Here is a 19,706-nt window from a genome sequence, read left to right as displayed (position 1 = left end):
CAATTTAAGAAGGGTGCTCAGGTCCTTGAACCCTTGAATCCTTGAAGAGAAGGGCAACAAAGCTGGTGAAAGTGCTGTAAGGAATGCTCTGTGAGGCGCAGCTAAGGACCTTGGGCTTGTCTAGCTTGGAGAAAAGAAAGCTGAGGGGCTCTCATTGAGGGGCTGATTGCTCTCTACAGCTTCCCGAGGAAGGGAAGCTGGGGGGGGGACGTGCTTATCTCTTCTCCCTAGTATTCAGGGGTAGGACAGTGTAGGACATGGTCAGCCCTGAATTGGTCAGGCAGTTGGACTAAATAGTCACTGTAGGTCACTTCCAACTAAAAATAGCCTGTTTTACTCTAAAATCTAGAGAACCATGACTGGAGTGCTACTTTTGGCTTGTGAGCCACAGTTGGCTACCTTGTTCTAATTAACAGACACTATATGATTATATTTATTATACCTTTTTTTTTTAGAGGTCTATTTCAGAATACAAATCATTTTTTTTCTTTTGACTTTAAAAATATTATACTTACTTCTGGAGGAGTTAAAATCTGCATTGGTTTGACAGCAAGTAACGAATATAACCTGTTACCTTGAGAAGTAGCAAGGATGCATTCCATAATGTGAAACAGAAGATATTTTAAGAAAAAAAGCTTGGGAAAATGTAGCATGCATTAAATTAAAAAGATAAGAAAAAGAACTGGAAATATTTTTCACATATTGAGCTCCAATACAATCAAAACCTGAGCTGTATTTCCACTTTTATAATCCTGCACTTCAAATAGCCAACCAGAGCAGCTTATTAATTATGTATTATATTTAAAAGAGGCATAGTGCTCATTTACGTAACATTTAGTCTTTGTGACTAAAACATTTAGTCTTTGTGACTAAACATGCATGTTTATTTATTGTTTATTTGTTTCATTTATTATAAATGTTTATTAACTCCTTTTATATATTAGCATTTCTGAAATAATGCATTTTCAAAGGTAACTAACCATTGGCCTGGTTATGTGACTTTTCCTGAATCCCCAGAGAAGTAAAATACTGTAAATCTGACCGTCCTTTAGTCATGAGTCAGTATTTAGTAATGTAGGTTGTTAACACTTTTACTGGGGTAAAAATTGTTTCTCCAGTTCGCAGGAGGGCAACAAACTAACCCATCTACCTTGAAGATAGTTGACTTTGAAATTTAACAAGATTAACTGTTGTGGGTGGAGTGAATGGTACCTAATCCCAAGGAGGTGCTACCAATGGCTGCTACACTCTCAATGGCTAGATACAGATCTCATTGGATGAGAAGCTACTTTGGATTTACTTATGGGTATCTTAATGCAGTTATCCCTAGCATTAAGTATAGTGGGCTACTGTTCCCCCTGGCAAGGCATCTCAGAAGTTTCCAAGTGATTTAGGAATACAAGACACTTTGCAAGCCAGTAGGCAGAATATGTTTTTATAGACTGATTGTTGTTCTGGGAAAAGGTTGTATGCTTGTTTGAAGAAAAATCCCGTGTCCATGTAGGATTTAAATAAATTGCAAGCCCTATTTATATCCTTATCATTTCACCCAACTAGATCACCTGGTGGTAGGCAAGTGCAAAAAGTACTGGCATCTCGACAGCTATGGGTGATATCACTGAATGCTTCTGGCTAATTAGATGCTGGCATTTCACCTTTTAATGAGCCCGATAGAGGACGCTCCAGTTCTTTACAAGTGGAAAGTGTGCCAGCATCTGTTTAAAAAAATCCTTTCTTTCCTTCACTGCCATGTGATCCCCAAAGGGAGTAAGATCTTCCCTGGAGCTGCAGGGATGTGGGGAACATCGGACTTCTGTCCACCCACAGCAGCCTGACGGCATGGAGCTTTAGTCCAGAGTGCAGACGAGGGTACAACAGGGTAACTAAAATCTTGGAGTAGTGATCACTGAAAGATTTCCCCCACACAAAGGACAGCTAGGTCTGCAGCCAGGCATGCCCCCCTCACTCCTGTCCTCAGAGCTGCCGTGGTTCTAGTAATTTTATTGTATAAAATTATAACAAGTGTAGGGTCTCAAAGGAAAGACATAAAGATATATGATAAAACTTCAGTATGAAGAAGGATTGGCATGATTATGTCCTTTAGTTTAGAAAGTTTAATGAGGGAAAAGAATGTATTAGAGATATCAAATTACAAGGAAAGCAAGACAGAATGTTGCCTTTTTCAATAGTATTAGTGAGATGAAGCCAGACATTTTTAAAGCAGTAATATAAATCAGAAAATACTATTTTATACAACACATAATTAACCTGTGGAATTCACTGCCAGGAGATAGTGCTGAGGCCAGTAAATCTGATGGATTCAAAAAAGGGAGATTTATTTGTCTGGCAGCATGTGCTGAAGTGCTTTGCTGGACTGGCACTTTCAGATGTTATCCGCATGTAACCTTAGGCATTATTTTTAAAATAGTAGCTCTATACAATCATGCTTTAGGCTGGGAGCTTACTAACCTTACTGATAAGCTAAACTTTGCCATCAAGAAGGGTGCCACACTAGGGGTAAAAATGCAGAGTTATTTCCTAGAAAGGCCAAATTTCCCTTTACTTTGCAAGTATGGAGGAAGGAGCTCTGTCCCTTCTTTTTAGTGCTCCATGAGAGGAAAAGAGGGGGGGGGTGTTTCCATTTTTTTTTAATAAGTAATCTTGCACTTTATTTCTTCATTTTCCTCTCTCACCTTTGAGCCTTGAGCTTTGGACTGTGTTAGGTAGGTATCTAGCACCACTGCTGCCAGAGGTGCAACCTACAATTCTGGTATTAGGGTCTCCAAGGCCGTACCAGCTCTGACCTGGAAGTGAAAAATTACTTAAAAGAGTATTTCTGTGCTTCTATCTCACTTGATTTTTACCTTGAAAAGCTAGAATTTTCTCAGACTCTGAGAATGAACTTTTAATCCTAGGAATCCAGAAGAACGGAAATTAGCTGCAGGTCACCATGACCTCAGTTGCTCTACTGAACAAATTGATAAAAGCTCCACTAAAATCTTTTCAGCTAGTAGAATTTGTAAGTTAGTTTTGTAGAATTAAACCCAAGATTCTAAGATCTAGTATTTTAAGCTCTACAAAGTGGTTGCACAAATGTTGCCAGCACCAGGCATGATAATAATACTTACATATTAATATAGTAAACAGTTTTAAAGCTGGTAGGAAAAAAATACAATATCCAAGATGTTGAGCCAGTCTGTATCATTGGCTAATTTGGTTATTCAGAGTAAGAGTAGAGGCTGCCTTTCAGAGGTCTAGTATAGACATGAATGGTACTTGATACAGTACACACTTGATACAGAACAAAGAGCAACCTGGGAAGAGGCATATGTCTTCTATATGCATTAAGGCAGTACAGCCTTATTTGTACTTTTATTGCAGTTCCTTATGTTCCATAACTAGTGTTCACCCCCAGACAGCTGGTACTGGTCAGTGAAAATAACTTCTTTTAAGAGGGCACTATTCTATGCTCACTTTCTGTCCTGGTGGGAATGTTTGTACTTGAGTGCTTCAGATACAATAGGTGGAAAATAAGCCAGAGTGAACACTGAGGATTGTCTGTTCAGTGTTTGCCATGTCATTCTGATCTGAAATAGCACAATCTGTATTGTCCCAATGGATAAAAAAGAAACCAACAGCTTTGCAATGATGCGTTGGTATTACACATTTCTAAATAAAACATCAGAAAAATTTGTATTTTAAAATAATATGACTGTAATAATTTCTTTATACTTGCTCTTCAGTTTTTTAGCAGCTAGTAAATAGCCCATTTGAGATTAATACCAAATAAAGCATCATATCAACCTTATTAAAATCCAAATTGGAACAGTAGCAGAAATGAGTGTTATTTATGTTCAACTAGAATTGAATATTTTCATAGGCCAATACAGATACTTTCAGTTTTATTAACATTTTCACATTCATAGTTACTTAAAATGGATCTGAAGAACATGAGCACTCTATGAATTACAAAATGTTTCATGCTTTGGATACCACGTGACCAAGCTAAGAAACATAGTTAAGACTAACTGAGTATCTCCTTCTGGCAAACAATTCCTATAAACGTCAATTACATTTCATGAAGCTGTACACTCATAACTAAAGATTTTTATCATTAGCGTTCACAAAACCTAAATGGGACATTATGAACTGGGAGGTTGAACTGTTTTCCCCACATGACAGCCATTTCTAAAGTTAGCTTTTTGCAAATTTAGCTGTTCATGCTACAAATTCTGTTTCATAGGAGCTTGTGAGAAATCTTTGTTTGAAATCAGGCTTGTATTTTGTGTCTTGTGATGTGAGCCCTGTGTTGATGATGACATTTGGAAGCCTTGTTAGAAGAAATGCTTGTTGAAACCCAGTTTGATGATGAGTGTGACCTTTCAACAGCCTTTGCAGATATGGGGGCTTTTTTTCACAAGAGCTTCCTGAAATGCCCTTTATCTAGCAAGCTTTCTTTAGATTCTGGAAGCTCAAATAGGGAATGATCATAGACCTTCAGTCACCTCAGTGTTTTCATCTTCACAGTGAGTCAGGAACACAGACTTTCTATTGTGCTGGTAGAGCTTTGCTCTTCAGCGAAAATTCCCTTTCACCGTATCACACTTGTGGACAGGTCATTCAGGGAATTGCTCCTGCTGTGGCACAGTTCAGATTTTTAGGACAACAGTAGTCTAATTTAAAGCAAGTATCACGTATTCCATCTCTTCCATCTTCCCAGACTTGAATGCACATTTTAAGAAGTCTTTGGAAAGCCCGTTTCAGACTGTGTGATGTGTGATGGGGCAGGAAAACCACAGCAGTTTAGCCTCACTTATTTTGTTTCTCTGTTTATAAAATGAAGCTACTCATTATCAATGATTCATCATTAACTGCAATATCCCACCTAAGTATTCAGTTTAACTTGTTCATTAACTGAAGGCATGCGCACCTTGTACACCTGCTGCACCAACCACATTGTGAAGTCCCATTCGCTGTTACAAGACATCATTCAGTATTGTCTGTTTCAGAGGAAAACCACAGCCAGTGTCAATAAGGGTAAGTTTCCTTTAATCAATATATTGTTTTCCTTCTCGTAGGTATCTTCTCAGTGCTCAGCTTGGCATCTGAATGTACCACTCTTGCCGCTGAACTTCCCAAAGTGTCTTACGTGAAGGCCTTAGATGTCTGGCTGATTGTTTGCCTTCTCTTTGGGTTTGCGTCCCTGGTGGAGTACGCGGTGGTTCAGGTAATGCTAAACAATCCAAAGAGAATTGAAGCCGAAAAAGCAAAGATTGCCAAGGCAGAGCAAGCGGAAGGGAAGGGTGGAAACGCTGCCAAGAAGAACACTGTGAATGGCACAGGGACTCCCGTCCACATCAGCACTTTACAGGTAGGAGCTGTGAAGCTGTGTACCCAAAATCATCGTTATCCTCTGTTAACGTAATTCCAGAAATATACTGTCATAATGGTTTTGGATAGTGCTTAATCTTAAAAGTAGCCAAGACATTAAAAGCATGCTGGTAATTAATGGCTAGCCATTTGACCAATGGGTCCCTGGTGATTTTGGGTCAAATGTACCGAATGAAAAATTTGTCTTTTAATATCCTAGCACCATGGTTGCTGCTGACCTTCAGGTAAATAAAGTAGCAAGCAGCTTTACAGTTGCTATTTTTCTCATAATAAATAGCAGCTGTCAGACTGTAACTATTCAGAGGACAGGACTCTCAGTCAGTATTTGCTGAGAGAGTACTCAAATAACACCCGTCTCATTGCTTTCCCCGGGACGGCCACAGCTGCACCGCATTGCATGTCAAGCGTCTCTGAAGCCAGGCATCCAGAAGTCTTGGCATTTGTAAACAAAAGACAGGTCTGTTTGTCTGTCAAATAGTTCCTGCATTTCTTGTGTTGCTGGATGAAGTTTGTGAGTAAATCGGTCAGATCTTGTTATATGGATAGAGATGAGATGTACATCTTTGCTCAGGCCAAGTTTTCCATCATATCGCTAAACTCCTGGTGTTGTAAAACTCCCTGTTTGTGCTCCAAGGGTTATCAGACATCCCAGGCCTACTGCCCTCAGTCCTGAGGGATATTTAATTGACATTTATTCTACAGAAGAAAACACGTTATGCTACAATATGTGGAATACGAATTTGTCTTACAGTTTTCAATGACACAGAAATTTTGATGTATAAAATAAAGCTATTAGGCCACATCCAGGTGATAATATTGGCAGTGTACAATGTGACTGTAACATTTTTTTAAGGAAGGAGTAGTTTATGCCAGAAAGGTTGAACTAATTACCCCCAGTCCATAGGAGCTGCAGCTATAGCAGAGGGGTGCACTTGACTACCGCATTTCTCACCTGGTAGAAGAGTCTGTTTTGGCAGACAACCAGGCTCAGCTTAGAGCAACCCCATGTCTGCTTTGACTTGTGTCTCAAGTAATTCCCCGAGTCCAGGCAACGTGGGAATTGAGTAGAAGGAAAGATAGCCCCGCTAGAGTTTTGTTTCCTCTGAACTGAACGTGGTATTTTTGTGTTCAGCAATTTTCAGGTCCCAAATTCAGCTGTTTGTTGTGACAAAATATGTTGCAGCACTCCAGAGGAGAAGCATAAAATCTATTTTTCCCTATTTCAAGTACTTAACACGTTTAAGTGTTTAGCTTGATCAATGACAAGCCTGCAGTTTTTCAGTAGCGTGAACCAGACCAAATTGCTAAATTACTGACTCTCCTTGGTGTGGACACCCTTTAAGGTGCTTGCCATCATCACAGCCATAAGGACAATACAATGATAACTTTCATCACCTGTACTAACTTTTCATCTCTTAATACTTTTTTTTTCAAGAAGACAAGTTTGGGTGTACAGTGCATTTTAAGACTTAGAGGAAAGGGAGTCAGTGTCCAAAAAATTAGACAACGTTCCCCATGAATGGTGTCTGACAGTAGACTGAAAGTTTTTAGGATTCAGACCTCACTCTTCCCTCCAGATCTTACAGTGCTCCCCTCCATGATCTTGCATGTCAGCTCCAGCATCTCATGTTTTACCTGCATTTTTCAGGGTCTTTCCAATTTGTTATCAGAGACCTTTAAGTTTCCAGTATCTATAATCTCTGCATCAGTCATCTGTGTTGGATTTATATGGAGTCCTGGGCATGTGTAACTTCTAATGATCTTTATACAGGGAGTTTCAAAACTTTTGTTTACCAAGATGCATTGGAAATAAGTATTAATTGCTGTAAAAACTAGTTATGTGGCTGAGTGGTCTCCTCTCCTCATGGCTAGTGATCCTCCTTGTATCCAGCCACCTGCTTTGAAATATAGCCTACCTGACGAAGGGTGTCCTGGGCTGGTAATTCTGTGAAGATCACCAGGATGAGACAGAAAAAGGTCCTGGACTGATGAATCATTTGACATCAGGATGTGGCAGGACAGTGATGCTAGATTTCATGTATTTGAATGCTATAAATCTGCCTAGCTGAAAACTCCCTCTCAGAACCAGCTACTGCGTAGGAGGACTTTGAAAGTTCTCAGCCCTGGAGAAGCCTGTACTAAACTCCTGAATCAGAACAGGTCTAAATATTTCAGTAGCTCTGACTCCTAATCCAAAACTAGACCTGCCTCACAAAATTTGGATTGCTCCCATACAGACCTAGTAATGATCAAGTAGATAATGCATTTTTCATACGGCAAATACGTGAGGGAGGGAAACATTAAAGAAACAGGTAATGGAAAAAAACTGTATGTTTAAAGGCATAAAGAATATGAAACAAAAAGAGGCCAGAGTGTTGTCCCAGAACTTTAGGAGCTGTTTCTCATGAGGGTTGTGTAAGATTGTGCGTGAGGAGAGAGTAAATACTGTGCTAAATGTCTGGAAAGACACAGCTTTAGGAGAAAAGGACAACTTAGAACTGCATCCCTGAAGCGAGTGTGCATCCCATAGGAATGCGAGGGTGTTCTCTTTCCACACAGGAGGTGATACTAAGGCAAAAGTGACTGAGGGTGTAGCTGGAAATCTCACCATAGTCTTGAAACAGTGGATAGACCAGATGGGACTCAAAAGTAAAGCCAACAGGAAAGACCTGGAAGCAGAAAAATCCAAGTGGGAAAAAAACAGAGAGCATGGATAATTGCATTCATAAGTGTTTCTCCAGCTTAAATGAAGCATGTTTATTATGAATGATGCTGATAAATATCTGGAAGTTATTTGAGATGAATTAAGTTTAAAAAGATATATTACTTTATTTCGGTTTAAAATGCCCCTGATCCTGTATTTGTGCTTGGGATTGCCCAACCCGTGTGCAGGATCTTGCATTTGACCTGGTTGAACGTCATGAGGTTTTCAGCAGAAAGGATTTTTGGACTAGATGATCTCCAGAGGTCCCTTCCAACCCCATATCATTCTGTGGTTCTGTGATTCTATGATTCTGTGAACAGCAACAGCAAAGATGGCAGGATGAAAACAATGTCCACAATTTATCAGTCACCCAAAGATGGAGAAAGGCTTCCATTGATGCATAGCTACTTCTCTCCACCAAATCCTGGGTACTGCCTGACGTAAAAGCTGTGTGTTGCCAACACGCACCAAACCCCTGAGTACATGTTTTATGACTCATGCCCCCTCCAACAAAAAACCTTGAAATGTCAGTGCCATTTTAAGCCCAGAGGTTTATGGATATGACTGTCTGATTAAAGTCAAGTGGTTCATCTGGCAAGATCACCCTGAATCTGTAGAAAAAAAGAGAAAATTTAACATAAGCACTTATGCTTACGTTGTAGGAGCAGCAATGGCTATGCATTTACAGGCAAGAAGCCATGAGAAAGTACAGTTTGGCTCCCTTAGCTCATAGTGACTACAAGTAGATGCTGTTCTAAGCAGAGGAGAAAATTATGCAACCTGGTGGTAACTGCTGGCACTGGCTTTTTATTGGGAATCCTCAGTAGGAGTTTGCGTGTGTTTCCTAGCAATGCAACATCACACAATGAGAAAAACAAGCAAAAAGGGAAATGTTTTTAAGATGAATCAGTTTCTTTTTGCTTTCATTGGTGGTGTGATTACAGGGAGAGATTGCAGTATTAACTATAACAACACCCCTCAGTTTGAAAAGTCACATTTTCATCAAGCCCGTTTATAGAAGCTGTCCCCCACAGATAATGTGCTGATGACTAGAGAGAACATTTGCTAAATGAATGGCTCTGGAGGATGATGAATAGTGCTATGCAAGTGGTGGTAATAGCTCTAAACCCAGTTATTTTTAAAAAGCAGTAGCGCTACTGCTTGCCTTATCTTGTCAGAGCTACATTTGGGCTCTGAAACCTGATACAAGCAATGTTCATCTCTACTGATTTATAATATACCTGACTACTGCTGGTGACCTGTGGTGACCTGATCTTCCCATATTGTCTTTTCCCCTCAAGTGGCACTCCAGACTCAGATTTTTCTTGCAGAACCACCAGAAACCCAATTTACATTTTACCTTGTTCACAAAACCACAGGCTGCAGTGTAGTTTAATAGTTCCTGACAGCATTTCAGGTACAGGGTAGGTACTTTCTGCTCTAGTGACTCACGTATCCATCCTTGGAGATAATTCAGAACAGGACTGTAAAAAGGCCCCGAGCAATCTGCTTTGAGCAGTGGGTTGGACTAGATGATCTCCAGAGGTCCCTGCCAATCTTAGCTATGCTGTGACTCTGTGATATTTTATGAATAAATATTTTTTGTGCTGTACTTTGCAAGGAATATTTGGAATGTGATAGCAAATTCCTGCTGAGCTGCAGCAGAAAATATACTCAGTCTGAATACACACTAATGCTAAACATTTGTTACTTTATTGATGATCTACATCTATCATTATGGCAAGAGCAAGAGAAGAGCACAAAACAAGTACAAGAGAGATTAATGACAGAGTTTGTTAGAAAAGCCCTCCTTCATCTTGTATGGAAGACTTTTAGACAACTGGCAGCACCAGTGACAGATCTGCATGCCAAAAAGAGGTTGGGTGCAGCAGAGGAGGTGATTTTATGGCAGAGAAGAGGGGCTGTGCAGAGCAGAGAGTGCTGCACTACAGTCAGGAGGCACTTCAGCCCGGGGGAAGCATGCTGAGCTGGAGAGGCTGCCAGTGCTGTAGCACGTTTGAAGCTTTGCTAGAAATCATGAACAATACAGTTCTGCTCTCGAAAAAATCTTGAATCCAAAATGATGGTATTTTTTATTACACTTCATCCTGATGGATAAAGAGGACTTGATCACAGGATGAACAGTCAATTGAAAAGGATCTTTATTCTATTTGCACAAAACAAATTTAGTCAAGTCCTGGTATTTTTGGTGCTGTGAAAGGACAGATTTGACAAATGTGAAAACTCTTTTTTCTCATCTGGGTGGAAGAATTTAAACAAAAATTATGAGGGAAGCTGGTGATCTACCTAACAATGTTCAAAACAGCTACAGACCAGAAGGGAAGCTATATTAATTTTAAAAACCCCAACAAACAACACAATTGAAAACAAACTCCCCAAAGACTTAAAACTAACTCAACTTCAAGCATTTCTCTTTTCTTCGCACTGGAAAATAGCGAAGTTGATAGCAATTAATGTAAATTGAAATCCAGAAAATAAATGTAGATAATGGGTAACAAAAGGGATATATGGTTAGCATAATTGAGGGCTGTAGGAAGGTACTTTGCATGTATAGCAAGAATACAAAAACCAGTGATAAGAGTATTGGTCCAAGACCATATAGAGATGCTGTAAGTATCAAGAATTAGCAGAAAAGGCAAAAGTGTCAAACAAATAATCTGCTCTGTGTTTGAGGAAAAGGTAGATGTATTCAATCAGATGATGAAATAGCTTTCATTGACAGTAGCTAATAAGGATGTTAAAGAGTAGCTATTAAAGTTAGACATTTTTCAATTGAGATTTCAGCTTAAGTTGCATCTAGGATTTTTTAAAGAGCCGGTCCATGAGTACTGTGGAACATTAATGCTGATTTTTTAATAAATCCTTTAAAACTGGGGGAAGTTCCAAAAGACAGCAAGAACCTAACTTTGTGCCAGTACTTTTAAAGGCTAAGTGGCATAACATGAATAATTATAAGCCTGATATCAATCAGTGGAAAATATTGCATAGCTAATAGGGCTGACTAATAATTATTATTCATAAGTATTAATTATCATTAATATTATTCATAATTCAGCCCCATGTTAGCTAATAAATTTAAATAGGTCAGTGAAATTAAAGCTGATCTGTGTGTTTATTGATTTAATCAAACTGAATATAATTTTTTAAAAGGTTATCAATTAGGTTGACAGAGGTAATGATGTGGAGGTAAGAAACTCTGAAGAACATTTGACTTGGCTTCAGATGTAGGCCTGGTTACGTCATCTGAGTTATGCAAAATCAAGGTTAGATTTGTTACCATCTGTAAGTACCAGCAGTTAATCAGACTAACTATAGTCATGCCTTGTGACTGAAAATTGAAGCCAAATAAATTCAGGTTAGAAATAAGGTACATATGTTTGTGGGGAACAAGGTCATGGAAAAAACTCTCCATCCTGGATGTTTTTAAAGGAAAATCTGGTGTAACTAGTTTGGGCAATAAATCTGGGGAGTGATGAAGAGCACCAGAAGCGGCAGATGCAGCGCTGGGGAGTTAGTTCCCCCTCCCTGTCAGTCTGTATGCACAGGCAGCACTTCTTTCTTCTTCTCTTTCCCCGTTTTCTTATCACATTATTGCCCTGACTCTGCAAGCAAAAACTTTCTGTGCCGGGTATGGCCCCACTGCAGTGGCACACACACCACAGCTCTGGAGCAGCAGCAGGTGCTGAACTTGGCAGGGAGCGCTGGTCAGCCTGAGTTTGTAAAAGGTGAGAAAGGATCATTGCAAGGGGCCTTCTGGCTTCTAGGAGACATTTTTAGGTATTTCTGAGATGTTCATCAAAAGGCAGGCGTGCTATCCAATGTACCAAACCTAGACAAGGTGGTCCAGTCCTGGGAGAAACAGGAACTAGGTCTGTGGTTTGGGCCAAGCCCCCAGAGCCATGTCACTTTCTCATGCCCTACTCACCACCCCTGCCTCCATGGACAAGGAGCATCTGCCTGGCTCTGCTGGGGATGTGAGGAGGCCCTGTGCTATCCCAGCAGCCTTTCCTTCCTCACCAGCTGACCCCATCTCCTGCAAGGGCAAAACCGTAGATCTAGCAGGAGCATCCTGTGGGATGGGGTCTGGTCCATGGGTCATGATGCACAGGCAGAATAAGGCAAATTACATCAAATATTTTCCAGGGACAAGTTCTGTGTCAGGGTGAAGTTTAAAGGGTATAACATTTAACAATGTTTTACTTTCTTTACAAACCTTCATTGTAGTAGTCTAAAATCAAGTCCTGTGGTATCATTTTCCACAGAAATGGTTCCTATAGCCTCTGGTAAGTGTCAGGAATATCATTACGCTTCTGGCACAAACTGAGACAGGATACAACAGATAAACTACTTTTAATATATGTTTAGGGAAATCTGTAGGTCAGCTGAAGTGAATTTAGATTAAAACAACAGAAATATTCAAGAGTTGAAGAGATGTATGAGAAGAAATTTAAAAATATGTCTAGCCAGCAACTGAATGTAGAAGCACATTAGATTTGTAAAACCAGAGAAATGAAAGAAATTCTTTTTAAAAGTAACTTATACTTACTAAAGAAAAATTTGGGGCAGGTTGCTCTTACAAGGGAAATTGTGTCACCCTGATAAAGCAGCACTCCAGCTGTCACTAAAGTAAGCAGAGCTGTGTGTGAACATGCTGTGAACAGCCCTCTGCTCATAAGGCAGAGGTGACCTAGAAGCTGTTCCCCCAGTTCTGTGTCCCACGAGTGAACGAGAACTGACTTGTAACAGCCTTTAGAGAAGCACTCTCTAGATACCACAGTGGGAACAGGAATATTCTGTATTGTAAAAGAGAGTGCTTAGGCTACAATTTGTGTCACTGAGTTTTGCTATATATCGCTAGTAGCACAAGGAAAGAACTACGAGTTTGCAAATCCAAATGGAGGTTTATAGTTTCATACAGTATTCTATTCCTTGTAATGGTCTTACTAAATCTTAACAGTTTTGACCATGGGAAAAATAATATTCCTGTGACTCTTCAGTTAACATGCACCCTGGTCCTGCAAGTTACCCTTTCATTGCACAAGGGTCTGCTTTCTTTCTTTATTACCCGTATGATTGGGTATGATCCAACTGGAAGGAGCCTCTTGGATCATTGACAGCCCCCATGTCACCCAGGGTCACATAATCATGTTCATACGTGTCTCAGTCACCACCTTACTAGACAGTTTGCCCCTGCTACTCCAATATTGAACACCATCCCAGGCTGTCAGCTCTTTGATGACTGGGAAACAGTTGCAGGAAATTTGTATGTATAGTTTTGCCTTACCATCATGGAACACATATCTTGTTTTTCTTTTTTATAACCTGTTATCTTGATTTTGTTGTGTAACCTGCACCTCAGTTTTAGTGCATTGGTTTCAAAATATACTGTTTTCCTGAGAAATATAAGTCTGGCAAATCTGGGGAAGTGTATCCTCTCTTTGCTGAGGGAATAATGTTGTGCTTCTCTTCCACCTCACACCAGAATCGGCCTTGTCAGTAGTGGGGAGTAAAAGCCCAAGTCAAAGTTGAGGTCTCCCCAACTACCATAGCTCTTTTCATCCAGGATACCTTGACAGTTGTCACAGAGAAGCTAATAATGTTCTCCAGAATGTTTTTTATTCATCTATAAGTAACTCTGGTACTGCATTTCACTATTCTTGTTTTAACTACAAAATGTAGTGATGCAAATATCCTGAATCATCAGCCTAAGACTGCAGCAAATCCAGAGGTGGAGAGTGCTGAGAGTAAAATATCAGAAGACTTTGTGGAGGAGAGACAGGCTACTGGGAAGGAGGGATAGGCAGCTTTTGGAAGAACCAAGTCTTAGTGTACCTGTGACTCCAGGAAGCCCTAGTGAAACTTATGTTCATGTCAGTTGCCCATGTATATAACCTCATTTGTGAAGCAGCATTTTTTCCAACTAACTCTCAGTTTATATATATGAACAAATGGCATTACTAAAAATGCAGTTAAGTTTCACAACCTGATTCCTTTTTTAATCTTTTTTTTTCCCTTTACTGTATAGGGCAATTGAAATGAAACTTTGGAAGAGATTAACTCAAGCCACAAAACACAGTACCTTGCAAGTAGTCTCCTCAAGCTCCCTGAGAAGTGTGTGTGTGGGTCCTCGTAGAGATTTGTTTTACCTAAAATATAAACTTTATAAAATTCAAGGAAGCAAATGTAGGAACGCTTTCTTTTTTCCCCCTAAAAAACCCACTTCAGCACCAAATACTTTTTTTTTCTTTTAAATGTTCATTGTATGTTCCAGCACGGCAGTCTGATCTGTAACAGAAACGTTCACCTGGGGTTACCCCATAGCACAGTAGCACTTGTTCCCCAAGAGCACTGATGGAGCTGTAGGAAGGACACATACTCAGTTGCTGGATTTAGATGTCCCAGTTACACAGTTCTCCAGTGTACCGACGGGAAGTGCTGAGAACGGTGTCACATCTTTATTACCTTGTGAGGCACCAAGGACTGCAGGTACAAAGAAGGTGCCTTTTATCCATTCAAAGTGGTCACCCTGGGATGAGATATAGGATCTTGAGCTGGCTACTATGTAGAACCAGAATAGACTTTAATTGTTGCATCAAACACTGAATTTTAGGATCTATTCTGACCGTAGCTTCCAGGCCTCAGAAAAATGTAAGTATTGAATAGTATCTGACCTGCAGGTTCCTCAGCACAGAACTGATTTCCAAAAACGCTCTCTACAGAAATATTCTTTCCCCTTCTATCATCTTAAAATGAAGGACTCTAACTACAGCAGGTTGCACAGCATGAGGCACCTTGTGCATGAAAAATTACACAATTATGAATGTTTAGATTGGTTTATGTGATTGACTGATCATCCTTAAGTACTTTATAGCGCAACCATTCAGCAAATTAGACTGCTGTAATGTATCCCTATCAACAAGTAATTTCCTATATGTTTGTTTGCAGTGTTCTCTAGCAGCTGCATTAAGTTTGTTAATGAAATACGGTTGAGTAGATCACAGTTCCCCTCACTCTTTATTTCATAGGTTGGTGAGACCAGATGCAAAAAAGTTTGCACTTCGAAATCTGATCTGAGATCCAATGATTTCAGCATCGTTGGAAGCTTGCCAAGGGATTTTGAATTATCGAATTATGACTGTTATGGGAAACCCATTGAAGTCAACAACGGGCTCGGGAAATCTCAAGCCAAGAACAACAAGAAGCCTCCTCCTCCCAAGCCTGTCATTCCATCAGCCGCAAAGAGAATCGATCTTTATGCAAGAGCACTGTTCCCTTTTTGCTTCTTGTTCTTCAACGTCATATACTGGTCCATATATTTATGATAAATCTTTTATTTATTTTTTTTCATATGTATAAAATATATGCCATTTCATTACCCCTTCCCAGTCATGAAGGCCACTGTGTGAAATTATTTGCATTTGCAAAGCAATATGTTGTATTTTGATGCCATGCGATTGTACTGAACATATGGCATCTGAAATTTGAATGAAAGCATGACACCGCAATGTCTGTGCTCCAGCCAACGTTGTATATAAATGTACAGCATACATCCTGCTTTAGGAATATATATGAAGGACAATGCATACTACATTATAAAGCTGAATAACTTCAGTTATTAGTAACATGCAGAGATTTAAAGTGTTTCTGACAATGAAACTGATGTGCACGTTGAGTATTATTAAAATCAGTATTCTAGTATATGTAGTATTTAACAGCTTTTCTGCTGACTTCCAGAGAAAAAAAAAAAAAAGCCAAACATCTTGTTCTTGTATAATTTTAGATGGCACTGTTGAAGAAAAAGCTAAGTTGTAATTCATATTATTTAGACTTTGTAAGCGAAGGCAGCATTGAATAAGCTGATCTTGTCTATGTAGAAAAATAAAGATCAGAGAATTACTAATTTTGTAAAAACAGCTCATTTAGAAAGAAACCCAACAATTGTATTGATCAAGCAGGCACACATAAGTGTGTGAGAATATGCTGACCATAAAACATTGGGCCAAATTTCGACTGTTATTTCCTTAGGCACAAGCTAGATACAATATATCATAAACAAACAGACCACTTCCTAGACTAAAGGTATCAGGAGTTTTGGGGAAACATCACAAGATGCAGTTCAGTATCAGGTTATAATATCTTCTGTAGCATCTGGCAAGCCTGCAGTATATGTCACAATTTTTCTGTTGTTGCATTGGATACATTTTACTTGATTTGTTTCATTTATCCCCTTGAGAGTTTTCAGTTTAAACAAACCAGTTGTTGTCAAGATGAATTCCCATGTTTACCACTAGTTATACCTTTTTTCTTTGCCTGTTGTAGTACACGTGACCAACGCTAACACCTGGCCACCAGTAGAAGTGAAGGAGTGTCTAAAGGTCCGAGGGGCTGAGATTCTTAAATATATCATGAGGCTTTGTGCCTATGTGTTAATTAATGGCTGCCCTCACCTACTCATTGATTTGGCTGCTGCTTTTTGGAGAATAAGGCCCTATGTGTGAATCTGCTATGACAGGAGATTGGTCTCCATTTTCCAGAGGAAACCCCATGACATGGAGACTACAAAAGCATGATTTCCCCAGGATGCATAGGGCAGGACCTGTGGTCTCCCGTGGGTGCCAGGGTACACTCCTTCTTGAGGGCAAGCCATGAGGTGAAACACAGCCAAAAGCAGGCTGCTTGTACAGAGGCATCTGAGAGGCATGTGTTCCCCAGGAACAGCCAGGGACTGTGCCTCAGCCCTTGCCAGTGTGCCACAGGGAAACATGTCTCCTCCTGGAAAGCTGGGGCACCACAGTCAGTTAAGGCAGGATGGATTATTGGCTCCTCATAGGTGAGGAAGGAACTGAATTAAAGAACTAAAACCTTCCGTAGGGAGGGAACAGTCACAATCACACTTGCAGTACTACATTTCTGGCTCACTCAGGATGTGCTGAGCGAATGCAGGCCGCAAGTGGGCTGCTGGATCTCTTGGGTATTGCCCATCGTGTTAATATTGTCCACATTCAGCGAGCTTGCACAACCAGAAGGTCAGAAGTGGGAGTATAAAAAGAGCAAAGCGTGCTGTGCTGGCTTCACTGGGCATCTGGCAGATCTGCATGTGCCCAGGGTGTTTTCTAACCACAGCCACTTTGTCACCAGGAGCCTGGTTTTAATGATTCACATTTGGGTTGAAGGGATCTGCACTTCAGAATACGGTCATGGAGATCTGCACTTCAGAATATGGTCATGCACTTTCCACCAGCTTCCTGGCCACTTTGTCATGGAGATTTCAGGGAGTCACTTTAGCCCATGGCCACAGTTTGTCTCTTGGGTTTCTCTCTGATCAGAGGAGATTGAAAGGAAATCCCAAATGTTACTGAACCATGTTGAACCAGAGGAAAAAAAAAATAAATCTTTAAGATCCAGTTCAAAGTTTCAGTATTTCTGTCTGTTGAAGGTATTTACAGAATTGTCAGAGACTGAGAAGCAATAAGGATATTTCAAAGAGAGGAAGGAAGGGAGGGGTAATTTTTCTACATACAATCAGAGTGCTATATTTATAGACATTATTTATTCTCATACTTGTATTTTTTCATACAGTACTGGAAGGCAAGAAAATAATTACCCTGTGTTGGAAATTATATGAATTTTGGAAGATAATTTTCTTGTTAGAACTCTTATTAAATGATTTATCTGTAATTAATGTCCACATTCTATCTGTATAATCTCAATTATAGATTTTATTGTTAAATTAATCTTTGTTCTTTCTTGCTTTCCTGCTTACTTGATGGCTTTTGTGTTTTATCATAAAACATTTAATCAATAATACACTGTAATTGCTTTCCAACTCACACAAAAGGAAGCAAAAAGGAATGTGTATTGTTAAGATAAAGGCTTTTCCATTATTACAGCACAAAAACTGAGGACAGAAGCAAAGTTTAACAGGAAATTTGAAACAAAATTTAAAAAAAAAAAGTATCAGCTATAAAATATTAATTTTCATTTTTATTACACTAGATAATATTGCAGTATTTGTATTACCTTGGAATGTATTAACTTGTCCTACTGAGCAGTAATAATTGATTTATTTTATTTTTCTTCTTTCCACTAAAGGTCATTGAGAGTTTTGCATACCGTATCACATTATAGTCCTCCAGCACCCTCTAGTTGTAAAATTCTGCCTGTTAACTTATTTCCAGAGTGAGGTGCAAATATAAAACTATATAGGGAGTATAGGATATTGCTTGATAGTGATATATGAAAGTAGAAAAATAAATTAAAGATAAATGGACATAAAAAATGGACAGCTATGAAAACATTCCCTTCAGTATGAATTTAAAATTATAGAAATTAAGACATTCAGGTAGTAGCAAAGGAGAGGCTCATGAATTTACTAGTTAAAACTCATTAGTAACTAGATTAACTAGTCATGATGTCTGAACAAACTGCATGACAGCAAAATCTGTTTCTGAGGGAGAGACCATCTGTGTTTCAGCTGACATTTACTTCAAGTTCTCCTGCTTACTGGTAAGAGAGTAACAAATTTTTGTTCTACCCTCAACATAAACCTCAGTATTTTCTTGGCTCTTAAGCATCAAGAGGTATTATCCAAACAGTTCATTCCTTTCTTTCATAGTGATACAGCCCTTTAGATAGCTTTCTATTTCAGGATTTTAGAACACATTCAAACACGGCCCCAGGAATTTCCATGGAGATGAATTAATTCATTGCTTAACTGCATCCACAAATTTAAGCTATACAATAAGTAAGGATGTGACTTGAAAAGTAAATGTGCAGCTACGTGTTAATTCCCTGTTAGGATGTGTGAAATGTGCTCTGCGGAGTAATCCACACCTTACTTTCTCATGCTGTTTGTACTCATGTTTGACACCTGGTTTGAGGGGCAGCTCTGTTGTGGGTTTTGGCACCTTCTCTTTTTTTTAAGTCTCAAGTTAATTCTAGCTGAGATGGTGTATGTGATCAGTCTGCCTTTTGAGTGAGGAAGGAAGTTTATTCCTGTAAGTGCAGCATACAGAAGATTGACCACTTGGAAACATTGCCAAGCAGCTTTTATTCTTCAAAGTCTTCAAATTAATTTGCACTTGGTAACAGGAAATGTGTGGGTAAAGAGAGAGCATCTTCAGTGCCCTATTAACCATTAAAGAGAAAGCAGTAACGCTGCCTTTCGGGATAGTTTCACTGAATCCCACGGAGATTGATCTGGCCGCATAATCATTTTGAAGGAAATGCACTTCCAAGTAATCTTTATTTGAATATATTTCACTCTGTAGAGAGGCAATAACTTACTTAAGTAATCTGTCATAGCTGTCATGGCTGTTAAGGTAATCTATCAAGAGACGTTATAATACAGCTGAGACCATTGGTCTCTTCTTCAATTAAAGAAGCTTACAGTTATGGTTATTGGATGACTTGTGCTGAGGGTATTTATAGAATAGATAACAATAAATTATTTATTTCCAAGGCAGTGAAACCTGAACATATGCAATTTCAAGTGATTTCTCAGGCTACAGAGGTAGCTTAGGGCTGAAATGAGTACAAATGCAGTGCATAACAGATGAAGGAATGACAGGACACTGTACTCGATGCTTCA

General features: G+C 39.4%; 1 protein-coding gene across 4 annotated transcripts in view; it reads left to right on the top strand.

Moving 5' to 3' along the window:
- The window catches only part of GLRB (glycine receptor beta), a 53,450-nt gene extending 35,600 nt beyond the window's left edge, over positions 1 to 17,850 (top strand). For 3 of the 4 annotated variants that reach the window (XM_014945286.1, XM_014945277.1, XM_014945296.1), the window contains exons 9-10: positions 5,079 to 5,371; positions 15,142 to 15,898. In XM_014945286.1, the coding sequence (XP_014800772.1) occupies positions 5,079 to 5,371; positions 15,142 to 15,438 (590 nt within the window). In that variant the 3' untranslated portion in view covers positions 15,439 to 15,898. Of the gene's footprint in view, positions 1 to 5,078; positions 5,372 to 15,141 lie in introns of all 4 variants that reach the window. The other variant, XM_014945268.1, reaches the window with a different exon arrangement.
- Positions 17,851 to 19,706: the final 1,856 nt, after the last annotated feature.

This window comes from Calidris pugnax, unplaced genomic scaffold, assembly GCF_001431845.1.
Source record: "Calidris pugnax isolate Ruff unplaced genomic scaffold, ASM143184v1 scaffold15, whole genome shotgun sequence".
In the NCBI taxonomy this organism is placed as follows: Eukaryota; Metazoa; Chordata; class Aves; order Charadriiformes; family Scolopacidae; genus Calidris; species Calidris pugnax.
This window is presented reverse-complemented; position numbering and strand designations above follow the sequence as displayed.